This window comes from Carettochelys insculpta, chromosome 2 (assembly GCF_033958435.1).
Source record: "Carettochelys insculpta isolate YL-2023 chromosome 2, ASM3395843v1, whole genome shotgun sequence".
Taxonomy (NCBI): Eukaryota; Metazoa; Chordata; order Testudines; family Carettochelyidae; genus Carettochelys; species Carettochelys insculpta.
Window position 1 is genome coordinate 75,742,978 of NC_134138.1, and position 19,092 is coordinate 75,762,069.

The following is a 19,092-nucleotide window of genomic DNA, read 5'->3' on the forward strand; positions in this document are numbered from 1 at the left end:
GAAGAGTTAAGCTGCCTTTTATCCACAGGACAGTTACAGCACAGGCTTTAAAGAAAATGGTCTCAGTTGTGATTTGGAGTGGCCTCTCTGGAAGTGAGGGGAGGGATCGTTTTCCATGCCCATTCTAGTCTTAGACTTGGTGAGGATGCCAACAAGGGTGCATGAGTTTTGGACACAGTTTTTTAGATGTAGAGCTATTAATCTAATGCCAAAATTCTCATAATCTGCACCAACGAACAAGGATCAGATAAGTTTTGATCATTCCAGTGCTTACTAAATTTGAATCATGACCTAGAGGTAGAAAGTTTTAATACCGTGTTCCAAAGTTACATTAGAATTATGCTGATACTAAATTCTTGTTGTGGGAGGACAGCTGCATAAAACTGCACTGTGAGTGTTTCATGGTGGAAATAAACTTTTGTTTATTTATTGCAAATACAAAAATAGTGAATTTAAATTTTGAACAATAAGAAAATTCCACAAAATTCATTCCTGGGGACCTTTCTTTACTTCCTTTTTCTTAATCACCACACTAATTAGTGCCTTCACTTAGCCTTTCTGATGGTCACTATTCAGAAACATTTTTGCAAGTTTGGTGGTGATATAACTACTGCTGTTTAACTAGTGGTATGAAGGATGAAGAAATGTTTTAGCTTTAGGTAGCATCTTTGGAAACTTTGGAATTTTTGATACTTCAAGTTGAAACTTGTTTGGTTTGGATTGAACCAAGATAAAAGATTCAATATTCTAGAATGATTTTTTTGCTTGAAAAGATAAGTATTCCTAAAAATAAAACCTTGCCTTCAATATGAATATATACATTTTCAAAATGAAATTGACTAGATTGATATCTGTGGTGGTTGCACTATCAATACTGTATCAAGACTGTGAGAAGAGACAACCCAACAGAAAACGGAGAATGTTATGGTAGACTGTTTCTTTTTCCCATAACAGGAGATGGCAAGTGATGAGCTTAAAGAGATGCGCAAAAATCTGACCAAAGAAGCTATCAGAGAGCACCAGATGGCTAAGACAGGAGGCACCCAGACTGACCTATTTACTTGTGGCAAATGTAAAAAGAAGAATTGCACTTACACGCAGGTATATAATCATTCTTGTTGTTCTCTTTTGTCAAGGCTGAACTTCAGTTTTAAGGACATTTTCTCATTTTTAAAGAATTTTTATTTCGGCTGTCTGTAACTTGACAGCTGAAGAAAATTGTTTAATAATAAATCAGTATTTGAGTTGCTCTGAAAAGTTTCTTTGTTCAAGCTAGCCTAAAAATGAATATTCTACTCTTCGAGAAAGATTAAACATTAGCAACAAAAATCCTCTTTTTATAAGCAGTTATGAACAGCAAGATTTTATTTCCAAATACTCTTATTTAAGTTAGTATTTCATAGATTTGTATCTGCTTCTATGGAGAAAATAATCATTACTTTGCTAATCCTTCCTGTATCCCTCAACTTGATGTAACTAGAAGTGGTCTCCCTAAAAATCACCAATGAAGACCAAAGTTGATTAAAATGTTCTTAAGGAAAGAAATTCCTTAACAGTGACAGGTATTTTTTATGTTTCAGCAATACTGTGGGTTTTTTTGCTAGACTCTCCTTTTTAGCTATTTACTGATATAAATAGTGTTCAGTATGCTTAAACTGTTTTTCTGTGGTGGTGATGGCTAATACTGTATGTAGAAAACCTCTGAATATTAACATGAATATTAGTATTGCGATTTTATTAACACAGGGCCCGATTTACAAGTCTTCTCTTCATGCCTCTCCCACTACAAAATCAAGTCTGTATTGATTTCAATAATACAGTAAACCCTCGAAAGGCATGACTTTGAGTTGTGCTTAACTTGCAGCTGGAGGAAGCCAGGTGGGCAGACAGCCCTTGCTGCTGGGGCAGGCCAGGGAGAAGTGACCTCTGGCTCCCAGAGTGGCAGGGAGCCAGGAAACTGACCAGCCCTGGCTCCCTGATGTCTAATTTATGTCCATTTATTCTTTTACGTAGAGGCTGTCCAGTTTGGCCAACGTAAATTGTAGTGGGGTATTGCTGGCACATGATGTCATATATTAGTAGATGTGCAGGTAAAGGAGCTCCTGATGGTATAGTTGATGTTAGGTCCTGTGATGATAACATGTCATCTATGCCCCACTACAATTTACATTGGCCAAACTGGACAGTCTCTACGTAAAAGAATAAATGGACATAAATCAGACATCAGGAGTGATAATGTACAGAAACCTGTGGGAGAGCACTTCAGTCTTCCTGGACACTCAGTAACAGATTTAAAAGTAGCAGTCCTAAAACAAAGAAATGTCAAAAATCAAATGGAGAGAGAAATCTCTGAGCTGCAATTTATTCGCAAATTGGACTCCATCAACCAAGGATTAAACAAGAGACTGGGAGTGGCTGGCCCCTTACAAAAGCAGCTTCTCTGCTCTGGGTGTTAATATCTCCCCATTAGACTCTGACAATGGGTCACATCCCTCTGCCTCATCTGACTTGTTTTTTTCCTTCTTTGATACATACTACTGATAACGGGCCGTTTCCACCTTGCTGAATAGACTTTGTCAGTTCTGTACCTCCCTTTTACTGGGACCCCATTCTTTAAATACCCCCCTGGAAACCACCCCCACCATGGATCTGGTGAAATGAGCCTTTGCCCATGAAAGCTTATGCTCCAAAATATCTGTTAGTCTGTAAGGTGCCACAGGACTTCTTGTTCACTTTACACAGACACCTAAAATGCAACACTGAACCATTCTCACACAATGGATTTCAAATTCAAATGTTTAAACACATTTGCACAGTTCTTGCAGTAGTTTTGTTTAGGGTAAAAATATTTTATTTTAGCATAGAGTAAAAATTATACATTGATTGAACAAGACCGTGGTGAAAGTACTTTTTTCCCCCTTTTCTCCCCATTTCTCTTACTATAGGTTCAAACCCGCAGTGCTGATGAACCTATGACAACATTTGTTGTTTGTAATGAATGTGGAAACAGATGGAAGGTAAAGTTTTGTTCTCTTCTATCTATTGTGTAGCAAATGGTCAAGTTTCTAGTTTACTTTTCTGATGACAGAAAGCCTCGTAGAGTTGTTAACTTTTTTTTTCCCTCCAGCCAGTTTGATAAATCATAAATAGTGCCAAGTACTTTTTAAGTTAGAAATATACTTGGAAGAGAAGCTTTTTTTATATTTATAGTGTTTGAGCCATCAGGTTAGCTATTCCATTAAAACAGGTTTCATATTTCTCTGTAGTCCTGTTTTGTCTTTAAGGTTCTGTTAAAGCTTACCAAAGTGTAAAACAAGTGTTACTGGATTTGTAAGCTTTTAGAACAGCTAGATTTTTAATTCAAAAGACCTGGAGGAAAGCAAAATGAAAGTATTTGATCTAGACAGTCCTGTATTCCTCAGGTTAGATTCTCCAATAAGATTCAGTAACAACACTTCTAAACCAGAAGTTCAGATCAAATGAAGAATGTTTATGTCCTGTGCAATATATCTTTAAATCTTTCATATTTAAAAAAAAAAAAAAAAGAAAAAAAGAAAAAAAAAGTATAGTGGATCAAGTTCTTCAATTTACTGTAATGTCCTGGATCAGTGCCAAGAAATCACTGCTGGTCTCAGGAGCCAGTGAATGTTTAGATCAAACGCATCATGAATAAATATGCTGGAAAAAGAAGGTCCCAAGCTTTTTAACAGTATGTAGAATTCATTTCCCAAGTATGTGTCAGTGTGGATTTTACTCTAGTAGTTGCAGAAGAGCCTCTGCAAATTAGACTGGATTTTTCTGAATATTCATGTGCCCCCGAGTTACTCATCATGTTCCTATATAAGGGCATAAAAGGTGAGGTGTCTGCAATCTTCCTTCAATTCCTTATTAATAGTTGTGACAAGATAAAATCTAACCAGTGCTCAACCTGTTGGACTTGAGCTACAAATAAATGTCTCAAAACGCTCCTTCATATCTTCTGAGATTCTTCAGAACCATCTTCATTCTTTTTTTTTTCTTAATTACCTTACTCTGTTTAGAGTGCTTTTGCAAATATAGGGATGCAAATATTGACCAGAACGGTTAACCTTTGATGGTAGCAGGGCACCCAGGATATGGGGGTGGTGTGGGGGAGAGGGTCTTACCAGGAATGCTGTTGTGGCCAGGGCCAGGTTCTTCATGCCCCCACCAGGGCCACTTGGTGCAGCAAGATTTGGGGCTGCTGCAGCTTGCCCAGGGCTGGGGCTGCAGCAGCGCAGCCAGGATCCCACTTGCTGCCAGGTTCCCACTGGTCAGCCCAGTGCAGCTGACAGTCTGGTTAACTGGTTACCCAGTAAGTATAATGCCTGCTGGGTAACCAGTTAACTGGTTAACCCTTTACATTCTGAATCAAATAGAAAGTTGTTTGCAGCCTTCCAGCTCCCTCCCCTCACCCCCAAGTGCAGATGTGAACACACACTGGCCAAACCTCCCCAAACAGCAGCTTGGCATAGTGGACCCCATACCTACAATCTTCAGGCATGTTCTATCCTGTGACTGTCGAATTCCTCTGAAATATTGGTTCAGCAGGCATGTGATCTACATGGGAAAGTCTTGAATTTCTACTCACTCTGCCTCTCCCTCTTTGTGAGAACTCTCAAATCATGGGATGCAAAGCTGATACCCTGTCTTCCAGAGCTGTCTGTGGAAGTGCCATCAGATACAGAAGAGCTGAATTCCAAGATCCTTTTTAATGCTCAAGCCTGCATCTAACTGGCCAGTGGGTGACTCTGAAGACCTCAGCAGAGAAAGTTGTGCTAAAGCCAGGCTTGGCATCAACATCAGGACTAGTACCACTCCTGGCAGCAAAAGCAGCATCAGGCCCAATGTCACAGCTGATGCTGCAGCGGTTGAACCAGTGCTGAAGGAGGCTCCCCTGAATGGTGTGGAAGGGCTCTGTGCTCTGTCATGAAGAGGGACACAGGAAGATACCAGAAGGCAAGTCACACCTAGCACTGGAGATCCACAGAAAGGAGCTGATTGTGGTGCAGCACACTCTACCAGCATGGCTGTGATACCAAGCATACTTCAGTATGGTATTAATTTTAGCATTAATAATGTAGACTTAGAGCACACTCAGCATTGAGAGAGAGAGAGAACTACATTGACAAAGTCTTCAGAGCAGAGGCAACTTTATGAATCAGTGGAAGAAGCACACTCCTGACTGTTCCCAGGCCTTGCCTTTTCTCTGACGTAGAGCAGAGATAATTTTTGGTGAGGTCTATGAGGAGTGCTGCTGTTTAGAAAATAGAGGATTTCTGCAGATCACAATTGCTTTATTCTGGGATTGACAGCAGTATAGTCAGCAACCAGCCCAGCCCTCTGTGCATATACAGAATACTACTGTGGCCCTACTTCTCAGGCCTTTAGGAGTCAGTTACTGCCTTTGCAGAAGGAAGAGGTGCCTTTCTCCTGCTGGTCACTGGACTGCAGAGAGAAATGACACAAGGCCAAATGACCCTTCTCACTATCTAAAGGTCTCTCATCATTGTCCTGGAACAAGATAGTACATTTAGTGCTGGTAGAAGCACTGGAAAACTTCAGGACCTTTCAAGAGCTGGGTGCGGGTAATGCACACTCTGGAAACTGAGATGCTTGATCATCCTCACTTGGCGTACCAGTGGGTAAGCCCTGGAAATGCTGCCACCAGTACCAAGTGGCTCCAATAACTAAATGACTGCTAGGAATCAGGAACAACCTGGCACGTTTCTAAGCATGAAAAGGGTAAACAAGCACCAGCGGTCACCGGAAATCCATCCTAGACCCAATATTTCACCGCTGTGGTATTCTCGTGTATTTGCTATGGCAGACGGTGCCAGGTGTGAGGACTTCTGCTTCAAGGGAGGTACAACACTCCTTCACAGCAACCCTGTCTTCCAGACACCTTTCTGCTTGGTGGTGGTTAAAGATTTCTGTATGCCAATCTGCCAGGATTGTATCCAAGAGTAGACAAGCACAGGTACGTTCATCGTTTCCCCTACTAGCCAAGGCAGTTTTGACCATCGGATCTGCAGATTTCCAGTCAGCCACTCTGTCTTCCCATGGGGTTTGGCCATGCTGTGTCAGAACCAGGGTCAGTGCATCCTATAGTATGGATGTAGGCTGTTTGACCAAGGACTGACAGGCTGCTTCCTGCAGACCCAGGCGATTTCTTGTGTAGAGTAAGATATCCTCTAATAGCAAGACTTACTCCTTGAGGTGGGGAAATGGTTTTCCTTCTGGGCAGGTCAAAACAGCGGGCAGTTGAGACCCATAAGACCAAAGTTTCTGGATGCAGTGTTCCTCCTGAAGAAAGGACTGTCCTTTAGGGCTGTGGCCACACTTGGCCAAAACTCTGAAATGGCCATGCTAGTGGCCAAATCGAAGAATGCTAATGAGGTGCTGAATTGAATATTCAGTGCCTCATTAGCATTCATATGCTGCTGGCCATGGTGCTTCGAAAGCGCTGCTTTCGAACACATTCGGTGCAGCTACATGGGGGTCCTTTTCGAAAGGACCCCGCACATTTGAAATCCCCTTATTCCTCTCAGTTGAGGGGAATAAGGGGATTTCAAAATGTGCAGGGTCCTTTCGAAAAGGACCCATGTAGCCATGCCAAGCCACGGATGTTTGAAAGCGGTGCTTTTGAAGCGCCACGGCTGGCAACATGCGAATGCTAATGCAGCGCTGACTATTTAATTCAGCGCCTCAGTATTCTTCAATTTGGCCATTAGCATGGCCACTTCTAAGTTTTGGCCAAGTGTGGCCCCAGCCCCGCTGTCTTAAAGTCCATCTTTTAGCTATACTCAGATATAGGCATACTTGGCCTTTTCACGTCTTTTGATATGGAGATCCCTTAACTTTCTACATACTTGCCCTACAGTTAGAAACCCTGCTCCCTTGTGGCGAAGTAATGGGATTCTCTTACAGCTCATAGACCTTTCCTCATTTGAATTGTTACTAAATACTCAATATTATAGCTAGCCATCAAGCTGGTCTCTACACACTGGTATTATGGTTAAAGGAAATTCAGACAAGTGCAGCCTGTCATGACTAGACTGCCTTATCCATCCTTTGCACTGTGTATGTATCTAGCATTCTGCTTTAAAGCAACAGGACAGAGCCTGGCATGATCCTTATGATCATAATCCAGCATGTCAAAAATCCAACCCCTCTCTTCTCTGAGAATATCAAAGTGGATTATCCGATTTATTTGTCTTATTGGTTGGTAAGCCTCTCCCTCTGAACATCAATGTCTTTGGCCTGCTTCAATAATAAACTGATCTCTGAGATCTGCAAGACAGCTTTGTGGAGCAGGCCCACTGGCCTTTGTGAAACACTGTGCAGTTGATATGACTGCCAAGGCACATACCAAGTTTGGAAGAGCAGTACTCAAATCCCTGTTTGACTGATCCCACTGTGATTCTTCATTTGCATAATCTGGAGAAAATACTGCTCCCATTTAGCTACAGTGGGATCCACAATGACACATACCCAAAGAAGAAAGCAAGAGTACAGATGCTCCACTAACTGCAGCTCTTTGAAAAGCTGTACCAAGTGTGCATCCCACATCCTACCCTTTCTTAACAATATTCCAGAGATCTCAGTTACAAAATCTTAGAATTATGAGAGGAATAATTTGGTGGTAGGTAATGGGGGAAAATTTGGTGAAAGCTTTGGATTTGACTTGCACAGTATCTTGTGTTTTGGAGTATGATTTCAAAAGTTTTTGGTGAGCTACGCTGGCCTTGTAGAGTCAACACAATACTATAGTTAGAAGGAAAAAAACGTGTTTTTCTTTACTTACCTTAATTGGGCCATGTGCAGCGAATTGTGAATGTCAGACTTGGGTTTTTTTTTCTAATTCAGATATTTTTTCACCCTGTTCAGTTGTTGTATCCCAAAATCATATATTGTCTTCATGTTAAACACATCAGTAGCAGAAAATTGGGAAAACTGCTTGGAAAAAATATTCTTTGTTTTATGCACTTTTCTGAAGTTTTATATACTCGACATGTATTTTGCTCTTTTATTTAATGTTAGGTCAGACATTCACATAAACGCATTTAACAACCTGCCAAATCTAGAAATTTTTTCATACCAATACAAATGGCTACTGGACCAAATAATTTTTATTTGCACTTACTTTGGGCTAATGAACAGAAAAATGATGTTCTCTGTCCCTGTAGAAATTCTTGAATGAAAAAATGCTAATATGGATGTAAGCAAATGCTCAGAATGGTAATTACTACATATTAGAGGGGTGTCATCTTCTCTTCCTTCTTGCAGAGAGATAGAAATAAGCTGTATGCAGATATCTCATAAAATATTTCTTTTCTTTTGACAGTTCTGTTAGAAGAAACAATTGTCAAGACATCTGGACCAGTATGAACGAAGATTTTGTAATTAGCTTTAAGAACTAGGCCAGGCATCTAGGTTCCTGCAAATGAGAAACGTATTATTTTTTTAAAAAGCAGCATAAATCCCTGGAGTTACCCTTTTTTGATTTTCGGCACAGCCAGCCCTTCCTTAAGCACCTTCCTATAGTTAGTAGTCAGTAAGGCCTGGATGCGCAATTATATGCTGTATGTTTAAAATATTTTTTCATTTTTATAAGTAAGTCGACATTAAACTTTTATCAATAAACTTTTGGTAACTGAACTGTTTTTCTTAACTATGTGAGCAATGTACTGTAAATTTTTTACAGCCCAAAACATACTCACCCAGACATATTTTTCTCTCTCAGCTCTGTTAAAAATGTATGAATGAAATTTGCGTTTGTTTCTTACTGGCATATTCCTACTAAATTTGCAGGAAGGAAGGGCAACTAACTTCATTCTGATTATACCAAATCTGCTGTAGTGTTTAAATTGCAGCTTGTTGGCTCTGTCTGGTTTGTACATAGCATTTATGAATTAATGCTTAAATTCGTATCATGAAATTTGGTAGTTTGTTAATGGATTTCTTCTTTTACGGTGCTTTCCTGAGATCGCTTATATAACCAGCACTGATCAGTCCAATTTATTGTACTGCTTGAAAGCCTGTAGATTACTACCACCAGACTTTATTTATGGAAAAATTACTTAAATAGTTTGTTTAAATTTGATCTAATTGTTTTGTTTTGCTTATGTGTGTGATACCACAGTTTATTTTAGACTTTGTTAATGAACACAGACATTTTGTGGTAGGCTGTTCAAATGGCAGTCAGTAAATCAGTTGATAAAAAAGATAAACTGGTTTGGAAAGTAATATTACTACTGCACATCAATTCATATAAATGGCAGTAGTTCCTGTGAACTGCTCATAAACTTTATTTTGAAATGTAGAATCAATGATGCCAATGATCAGATCAGAGACCAGAACAAATCATTAAAGTTATGATCTTTCACCATCCAAGATGATAGAAAGATTTATTTTATTAGAATGTGTTTTTTGACAGGGAACCTTTTAAAACATTGTGCAAGTGCTATTTAGAAAAGAACCAGCATAAATAGAGGACGTAAGATTCTTTCTTTTTTGGCCACCTCTATGTTTATATTTATTTAAACTCTGGGATGGGAAGTATCTGTCTAATCAGTGCATGAGGAATTTTAGGATAATTACATGTGTAAATCCATTTAGTTTCTGGAGAATAAACTCCTTAACAGGAATGGGCAGATGCAATTTTTTTTTCTGATTTTGCTCTGTAAGAAATTATTCAGAGGTTTCAAATGTTGTTGCTGATTTTTATGGACAGAATTTGGACACTCTTACTTGACTTTTTGCTATAATTCAGATATATTCTTAAAATTAAACTGTTTTTAAAAATGCACAGAATAACTTACAATGAAAACTTAGCAGGACTGGTTTAATTATCTATCTTTGAAAATGTCATGAGATCATGTTCTTTCAAATTCGCTCAGACAATAACAAATTGACTTTAACTTATAGATGTTTAGTGTCAGTGTGTCTGTCCTTTTATTTGTGGACCGTTCTGTAAGGACAGATTGTATTAAGCAAATGTAGTCCTTGTTACTTGGATGTCAGCTGGACTTTGACAGCAGTGGAAACCTAAGTGAATTACAGAACAGGAACTCCATGAAGTGAAGTTTCTCACAACATGAAGCATGAACATCCTCGCATACTGTGTACTGTCAACCTGTCTCCTCTCTTATATGTAAGGATAACCTCCCTTAATAAGAGGATAAAATAATTCACCCTGCCTGCACCTGCTGGGTTTTGTGAAACTTCCCAGAGCAGTCTGAACTGTGATACTGGCTTTCATGATTTGCAGATGTCCTTTAGGAACTGGAACGAGATACCCTTCATCTAAAGTCACAACCAATAAGTAGTAACAGCTTTGGGGACTTGATCCTGCAACTGCTTTGGCAAAACTACCATTGATATTATTGGGACAAGTTAAGGGCCCTGTTACCTACTGAGCCAGATAAATTGTTGATTTAAATTGAGTCTCATAGTTCCCATTAAGTTATTGTAATATGTGCTAATATGAAAGGTGTTCTCTCTAACAAGTTGGATGAAACTGTCAATCACTAAAGCTACGGTTACGCTACAGCGATTTGTCAACAGAAGTCAGTCAGAAGACATTTCCCACCAAAACTTTTGTAGACAGAGTGCAGTCACACACACAAGCGAATCAGAAGAGCGCTCTGCTCTGTCAGAGTGCCCTGAGTGCCAGCCGCTCTCTCGACCTAATAAGCACCCAGAAGCACAGCAGAGAGGGCTGCCCATTGTTCTGGATGCTCTGCCCATCAAGGGAAGGCCCCCCCAGAGCGTCCACAGCTTTCTTGTCAACAGAACTTGTCAACAAAAGCCTCTCTTCCTCATATGGGAGAGGCAGAAGGCTTTCAGAAAATGTGCTGGGTTTTGTTGAGATACTGTCAACAAATCTCATTCTGTGTGTGGACACTCAACAAGTTTTCTTGACAATTTGCCAACAAAACTCGCTCGTGTAACCATAGCCTACTAGTTTAAAGCTTGGCAGTGTCTTTAGATTACGAAGTAAAACACAATTTCTTCATTAGGTGAATTATTAGCTTTTAAATGTCATATGGCTTTAATGATAGGCTTTAATGATCATTCTTTGTGTCTCAGATCACCCTCTCTGAGAAGAAAACTTAGATATACCATGCTACTGGAACAAATTTTCATGTGATTTAAAATGTGTAACCTACAGAATTGTGCTGTATTGTACTTCATTATATTGTACTAATGAATTTGGAATTTAAAGTTCAGTCTGAAGCACAATGCGAATGGCCTCAGTTGATGTGCTGACTGAAGGGGTCCATGCAATTTTAATATTGTTTAGTGGGTTCAGGAAAAGAACACCATTTAACAGTATGAATGTTCTGTGGGAATTATTGGTATATAAAGTGCAGACACTTAAAAGCTAGTGCCAGTGGAATAGAAGGTTATTGCAGCTTAATGATGTCCTGCTGCTAGATAAATGCCAAGGCAAACCAGCAATGTTTATTTTCAGGCCGGGATATATTAATCCTGTCATAATGGTTTTGACTTCATTTGTTCTCTTAAAACTTGTGTAGGTATGATCACTTTGTCGTCTTACTTTCTGTAATAATTGCCTGGTAGAACAATGTAATTAGTATTTCCCAATTCATTTAAATCAAAACTTGGCCCTTAGTAACAATTAGTGTGTTTCACTAGAGAGGAGCTTATCTGTAGTTATGAATAGTGAAACAAAATATAGTGAATAGGCTGTCTTATATGTGATTTTAATTAACCTTTTTTAATCATGCATAAAATTCCGTTAAAATGAAGAGGCACTAATATTTCATACTTCTAAGGCATGCTGTCAAGAGGCTTGGGTCTAACATACTGGAAATGTGTGTGAAAGGAGGATGTGTTTTACTCATACCTGAAATTAATGGGGATATTTCCATTAGTTTTTATTTTCCTAGGAAACTGACAAGTTGAGCGTAATTGTCCGAGTGAAATGCAGAAAGCAAAAACAAGCAGTAGAAATGAGCAAATTAGATTTTAAAATGTTCATTTTTTAATAGTCTGATAACAGTTAAAAAAATTCTGGACAGTGTCCCTTTAATTTAGGAAGTCTCTTCTATTCAGTATAATAGACTAGAACCGATTGCGTTATGTATGAGGCACATTGCCCTGTCTGTCTCCTGTCTCATAATGAGGCATCATTAAAAAGATGGGAGAAAACAAAACTAAATTGTTGGTTTCATGAAATGACAGCTTTGAATTTTTTTCAAGCATGTATGTCTGATCTTGCTAGTAAGCTGAAGGTGGCCTAGTTTAACTTTGTCAGCTTGGTGCTTCTGAAAGGCCTGATGTAACCACATGAATGTATTGCTTAAGTACAGCATAGTCAGTGCAGTTCTCCCAGTGCTACCTCACCAACATGCCCTTTTTTGATTTTTTTTGGCTAGTGCTGAGTCCACAACCCCACATGCCAGTAAATTTCCTTGTAAACTGAAACTATTAAGGTGAATAGTATCTTGTGTATATGTCAATGAACTGGACTGTGCTCTCAAATTTCAGATACCCAGCAGCTAAATATATTTTAGTAAAAACTGGCTGTCACTATTGAATTGGATCAGATTTTAATCAGTGATCTAAAAAAGCTCTTTTCTTTTTAATGGAGCTGTCCAACCTCACAGGCTGCTGGCAGCAGTGTTTTCCAGTTTTACTTGTTCAGTGTTGCTTAAATCACTTTTTTTCCCCCAAACTGACATGTTAAATGCAGTTGTGTTTATAGAAATAGATGGTGGTCACAGCTGTTGCTTACAACTTACCTTGTATCAGGTCTTCTCCCTTGATACTGTGTACTGACAAAGCTCTGTAATTGTTTTAATGGGACTAACACAGAGAGAGGAAAACACATCTCCTGCATGCTGCATTCAACAAGCAAGTAAATTAGCATGTGCATGTGCCTGTATTTTTTTGCCCCCTGCTCACTCCTCCTGGCAGGAGTTCAGTGCCCAAATGGGAGAACTGCTGATGAGCTGGAGAAATATTACAATAGAAGCTGTAGAAAAAGCAACGCAAAACTATCTGTGTGAATCCCCTTCAGGGTTTTTGTCCCCAAAGTCTCTTGCCACTCTTCTCCTCCCCACGTACTTTTCTGCTTCACATTTCACAGACTTCATTCACATCAAAACGTAGGAAACTACCACTGAAGGGAAATCTATAGTAAACTGAAATATATGTAATGCGAATTACATTAAACTACAGTGTATTTTAGATTAATTACTATAGATTGATCAACATAATAAAATGAATCTGTCAAATCAGAGGGAATTTGTTTAATTTTTCCCTGGATTAGCTATGATAACTAATTTGGGGTGTGCTGAAATGCCATATCCTAATAGGTAGGAGGCTTCGCAAAAAAAGCTAATCTGCACATATAAGTACAATATAGTACAAGGGATACCAGAAATGTATGTAGGAAGCTTGTAGCAGAATAGTGCTTTGCTCTGAGATCTTCTGAGCCTGAATTAATGTCATATCCCTGGAAGCTTCTTTTAACTTGATTTTGTGTGAAGAATACAAATATCACCTCTGAAGAAAACAACCCACAAACAAGCTGGCCTGTGTTTTAGAATTTACAATGTCTGTGAACACATAAAATGGCTGCTATTGCAGATCTCTGGGACTAAATACTGAAATATTAATTACTATTATTTGCTTGTGCAGTGAATAAAACAACACATGAGAATTCTTGTGCTTTATTTATGATTATAAATGCCCAGACTCTTCCCTTTCCTAAATTCTTCAGTTTTTTATAAACAGTAACAGTATGAACTTAAAAATGTTTTCAGCAGACTCTGATAGTAAAATAACACTTTTTTCAATAAGAATTCTAGAGGCAATATTATTCCAACCACTAGCTTCCATAATCTTGAAGTTATAATGTTCAATTTCCATGAGCACAATGCTTATATGTATCTGGTGGCCACTCTAAAACAAGTACCTGTACCATCTCTTCTTCATAAGTAGGGCCAGGTTGTACTATTAGAAAATGTGAAGCTTTAGTATAGCATAACCCAAGTATGAAAAGCACAACTGTCTCTAAAGTGGCTGCACAATGGTTTGGGAGGGTGAGAGTGGTCACAACTGACACTGTTTTAAAAAAAAAAATAAGTCGGAGTATTCCTTCTTTCTTTCCAGAGTGGCAACTGTAACTTCCTGTACAAGAGTTCATGCCCAAATACAGTCTACTATTGTAAAAATACTACTTTTAGAACATCTATCTTCACATTCTCCTTTGCAGAGTGTCACTTAAATTGATCAGAGGCTGCAATTAGCTTGTGTCAGAGCCCTCTGCAGGTTAAAATATTGACAGTCTATATTAAAATGTACCTGAGTTATTTTCAGGTAGATATTCTATTAACTTGAAATTCCCTGTTGGTTGGTGTAGCCCAGAGTTCCATTTCTGTTTGTTTTTTTTTTTTTTAAATAAATACAGTAATAAAAATACTATGCTTTGACGGATTTCTCAGATAAAGATTGAACCAAGTCTTTATAAATAGCAGAGTTCATAAATCGTGGGTAGGAGTCTCTATGCATTAAGGTGTAGATCTGGAGTTGTGCATCATCAAAAGTATGTTGTGATGGTTCCAGCATATTTCGGTTGATAACTTCCCTTACTCGGGAGTCCAGGCTGACCTGCATATTAAAAAGCATTTGTTGACATTGGTAATCGTGCACATGTTTTTTCAGCTCTACCTATTTTAAAAAGATTTTTTTTTATCATTTCAATCCTCACTCTTCAAACAATGTGTAAAAAGGTCTCAGACATAGTGATAATGATTCTCTTTGCCTTCAGATTTTGTATGCAGTTATCTCCTATGCTGTTTCTAGATTGTCAAGAACTGCTGACAACTGTTCAGAGGGGCTTTTCTGACATTTGGCCCATTCACATGGGGCCAAATCTTGCAGAAAAACTCCTCTTCTGAGACATCTCTTCTTCCTTGTAGAATGAGGAAGACAGGGATGTTGGCAGAATGCTTCCAAAACAGCAGATTTCAGCAGAGACACTTCGTCTCCCAACAGAAGCCTGCAGTTTAGAAAAAGCCCTAGAGTGGTAGTGGAATCCTCTGAAAAAGCCAACCTTACTTTTAAACAATACAGCCTGAATTCTATTTGTGCTAAATTCTGAATATACTCTTGGAATTCTTGTTCTTTCTGTTTAGCAATGGAGTGAATTTTTAATTTTATCTGACTAGCTTTTGTTTTCTTTTGAATAAATATTGTCCCAGAGACTCAGAAGCTACAGAAGTGTTTAAGCAATCCCTTAAGTAAAGAGTGAGCAGACCTAGACATGAATTGCCAAAAGCTGTATAATGGTTCCATCTGAGACTGAAATTGTGAACATTTAACTTTCCATGAGGTGGCAGTTTGAATGGCAAAATGTTAACTGGAACTAAACTTCAGCAGTTCTTGTACCTGTATACAAGTAGTTCTTTTTCCACGACTGTGGCTAATAAGCTTTTGATTGTATTTGAGATTATAATCTTTTTTTAAACAAGAAACCAATTATATTTGCTAATTTTAAGTGAATTTTCATTTGTTTAACTTTTGCTCTATAGCAATAGTCTGTAAAACAGATTATATTTGAGCAATTCCTTTATATTTCGTAGCAAATCACACTTAAAGATTTTAAACACATTTATGGTCTTCCACCATTATTTTACTGCTAAGGAAAAAAACTGGCTTGTTTGATTATTTAAGCAAAGAAGGTGCTCTTTGCCCTTTTATGCTTAGGAATTGCAGTCTAACATCAGTGCTTTATAATGCCACATAGAATTACAGATGATCTGCCTTGTCTGTGAACAGGGAACATGGAGGATGGTTTCAATCACAACACTACGATGCCTTTTTCTAAGTCTCCCATTATTTGCAGGCTTGGTGGGATTAGGTGTTTATGAGAAAATGTTGGTCAGCATCACTGTTTACACAAATCAGAATTTTCCATTGATGATGATCAAAATGTATAGCTAGGCAAAGTATGAAAAATGCTACTTGAAAACTTTAAAATTAGTTGGATGTAAGGAAATTTGTATATTTATATGTATGTTGACATTTTGTATGCTAGCACTTTGTATAAAGCACTTCTTTTGAACCCCAGGGTCTGCTGTCATTAAATAATTCTGACTTCAACATAATAAAAATTGAAAAATGCTTAAAGCTCACAATACTAAGTGCAAAAACTGTACTAAAATTAGGTTTAAAATAGATGTTCTGACAGTTGCAAACAAATCAAATTCTGCCAAGCCTTATTTTTATCAATGAACCTCAAAAGATCTGAATCCCTGGGTTTAGTTGTCTTTGCCTTTATTTATTCATGTTATGACCACTACTGTCCAATGCAGAATTAAAGAATGAGCTGGTGAGGGAGACACACCTCTTTTGGAGAAAGGATAGAAATATAATCTTCATAGATTAACCTTGCTTTTTCTCCTATGGCATTTTTGTTGGATTCCTTCTTTAAGTCCTCACAGGCCATCCAGAAAAGCATGTTCTCTTCACTGAATTCCGTTCGAAGGAACTCCCGGAAGGCATTTCTGCCAGCTGGAGTGATCATTAACTTGTCAAATGACTGAGCCCAGGCATTTACTTCTTCAAGAGTAGGAGTGGGACTTGAATGAGAGAATGGAAAAAGAGATATTGATGCAAGTTACTTCAGAATTCAGTCACTAGAAAAAAGACACGTGTTTTTACTGAAAGAAAAAAAAAGCTTTACACAAGTCTAATGCATGATAAGTCAGACTCTGTTAACTGATACTCAGTAATGTCACCCTGCTGCAAAACTTTAATAAACTTAAGGATGGGGAGGATTGTGGGAAATGAACTCCTCTTAAAAATGTGATCAAATGTTCTCTTAATGACATCAGCTTTATTTTACAAAAATGCTTGACATTTACTTACAATACCCGTGGCTGAAGAAAAGCCTTTTATGCAGTCCCTGAAAGCATTTTCCAGGTTTCAAATGCACAGTTGTCTTCTTAGTTAGTGTCATTATCATGACAGAAATATGCCCACGGGTTAGGTCCAGACATTAATACATTGTTACCACAACAGCTGTACTTCTAGCTTGATTTGTCTTATACTATCTGAGCACCCAGGAAAATACTGCAGAAGTTTAATTAGTTGCCTGACTAGTGACAGAATGGGAGATTCCTTCTTCACTGTGTTGTCGCTGTTGTACCATTGTATAGCGTAAGCTATCCCTATACATAATTTTTGTAAAGTATGGGCATTGTCAGGCATTGAATTAAGGGTTAGAGTGGGAATGTTAGTAACATGCAGCTAGAGAGAGCTGAGAATTGAATTTAAATGGTGCATGTAATTTGTGCATTTCAAACCCTTTGCCTTGCAGATTTAGCTGCTATGTATAAATGCTATAAATATAAAGGATACCTTTCTTCACAGTTTAGAATACTCTCTGCTCTGAGTTCATGGGATGTCCTCCTTGCTCTCTCTTCATCTTGATTCCTAACAGTAAGGCTGCAAGGCAGCAAAGAGAGAACTCAATTAAGTTTAGATAAGAGCTTGAAAGTACATCAGACTAGTGCTATTTTACACATACTTGGTTTGTCTACCTTACCTAAAAGGAATACAAATCACCTGCGCCTTTTTTTTCATTATTCTCCGTAGGCACTAATTTTACATTGTTGTAAATTCAGCAATTTTAACAAAGCTTCTCTAGTGTCCTGGAGAATCTCATTATCCAGTGTAGTTCCTCAGCACAATTTTAGAGGGGAATTTGGTATGTTCTTCTAAACATCAGATGCAATCCAGAAAACACTGAGTAGCTCTAGCCCTGCAAAGGCGTTTCCTGAGCAGGGCTACTTCTAATAACTATTATGCTTAATAACATGTATCTTGTCTTACTGAGACCAGCATTATAATAAGCATTAACTGCAGAGCTTTCAGGATCAATATGAGGCCTAAATTCAGGCTAAAGTCTCACCTATGTTCATAAGGAGCTCTACCACTCTTCCAGTGTAGCAGCAATTTTTTAACTCAAATTCCCCCGTGCTTCCTGTTAAAAAGCTATCCTTTGTTTTTAGAGCTAAAACTTTCAGTGCTTGTGTATTTTCCTTAGCCAAAATGGCTGCTATATTCTGTGTTACAGGAAGTAAGAGTTAACTGATCTTTCTGTAAAGCACTTTTTGATTTGTCAGAAGAAAAAAGCACCATGTACGTTATAAGGCATTCCTGGGGTAACTGGATTTCCAGGCTTTTACAACACCTGACAAACCAGGGAGTTTGATAGAATTTCTGGGTTAAAAATTTAAAATCAAATTCTTGGTTTATTTTCAGCTTACTTATTTGATTTGTTCACTTCCTTTTGAATGTATTGCTTATCTCTTACCTCCAGCTTTGCCACCTGAATTAATTCTAACCTTTTCCTTTCTGAAATTTTTGTCTACCGTCTGGGGGGTTGGGTTGCAAAGAAATTTGGCAAGGAGAGATGCTTTGCTTCCTTCAAATTACCCACACAGTTGAAAGTTGGACAACCTCAGAAGCATAAAACAGTAGAACTGGACAGGACCTTGAGAAGTCACTGAGTCCAGTGCCCTGCCCTTACAGCAGGACCAAGCACCGTGTAGACCATGTCTGTCTAACCTGCCCTTAAATATCTCCAGGGATAGAGGTTCCACAACCTCGATTTTGCTGTAACAAAATCAAGTATGGTGACCACTCTATCCAGTGCAGCTTATTTTGTGTATGCCTTCAAATCACTGAGTTACCATAATTCATTTTTGCTGCAAAGGGAGAATCAGCACAATTATTAAAAGAACTATAATGTAACCTTATCCTCCGGATCACAAGATGATTGAAGGAGAAATATGCAGGGTGAAGATGGAGAGAGGGAAGTAGAGGGCCTAATAGTGACCCCTGAGCCCTGCTTTTCCACCCCCCCCCCCAACCCCACAAATAGCAGTGTGACATATTTTAGACTGAAGGAGACAAAAGAATAGATGTCTGCACAGGATAGTATTCTCCCTCCTTTGTAATATACAATATTTCCTGTGCCTCACAAATGGAAGCCACTCCATTTTAGGGAGACAGGAAGACTCCCTAAAG

At 38.5% G+C, this 19,092-nt stretch overlaps 2 protein-coding genes across 3 annotated transcripts in view; one reads left to right on the top strand and one right to left on the bottom strand.

The window, feature by feature from the left end:
* TCEA1 (transcription elongation factor A1) overlaps nucleotides 1–14,450 on the top strand; it is an 80,274-nt gene extending 65,824 nt beyond the window's left edge. For both annotated transcript variants that reach the window (XM_074987176.1, XM_074987177.1), the window contains exons 8-10: nucleotides 955–1,101; nucleotides 2,946–3,017; nucleotides 8,366–14,450. In XM_074987176.1, the coding sequence (XP_074843277.1) occupies nucleotides 955–1,101; nucleotides 2,946–3,017; nucleotides 8,366–8,374 (228 nt within the window). In that variant the 3' untranslated portion in view covers nucleotides 8,375–14,450. The remainder of the gene's footprint in view (nucleotides 1–954; nucleotides 1,102–2,945; nucleotides 3,018–8,365) is intronic.
* Nucleotides 14,451–14,452: 2 nt separating this feature from the next.
* RGS20 (regulator of G protein signaling 20) overlaps nucleotides 14,453–19,092 on the bottom strand; it is a 40,609-nt gene continuing 35,969 nt past the window's right edge. Inside the window, exons 3-5 of the mRNA XM_074987178.1 lie at nucleotides 17,419–17,505; nucleotides 16,403–16,637; nucleotides 14,453–14,664 (exon numbers count right to left, since the gene is read on the bottom strand). Of these exons, the coding sequence (XP_074843279.1) occupies nucleotides 14,476–14,664; nucleotides 16,403–16,637; nucleotides 17,419–17,505 (511 nt within the window). The 3' untranslated portion in view covers nucleotides 14,453–14,475. The remainder of the gene's footprint in view (nucleotides 14,665–16,402; nucleotides 16,638–17,418; nucleotides 17,506–19,092) is intronic.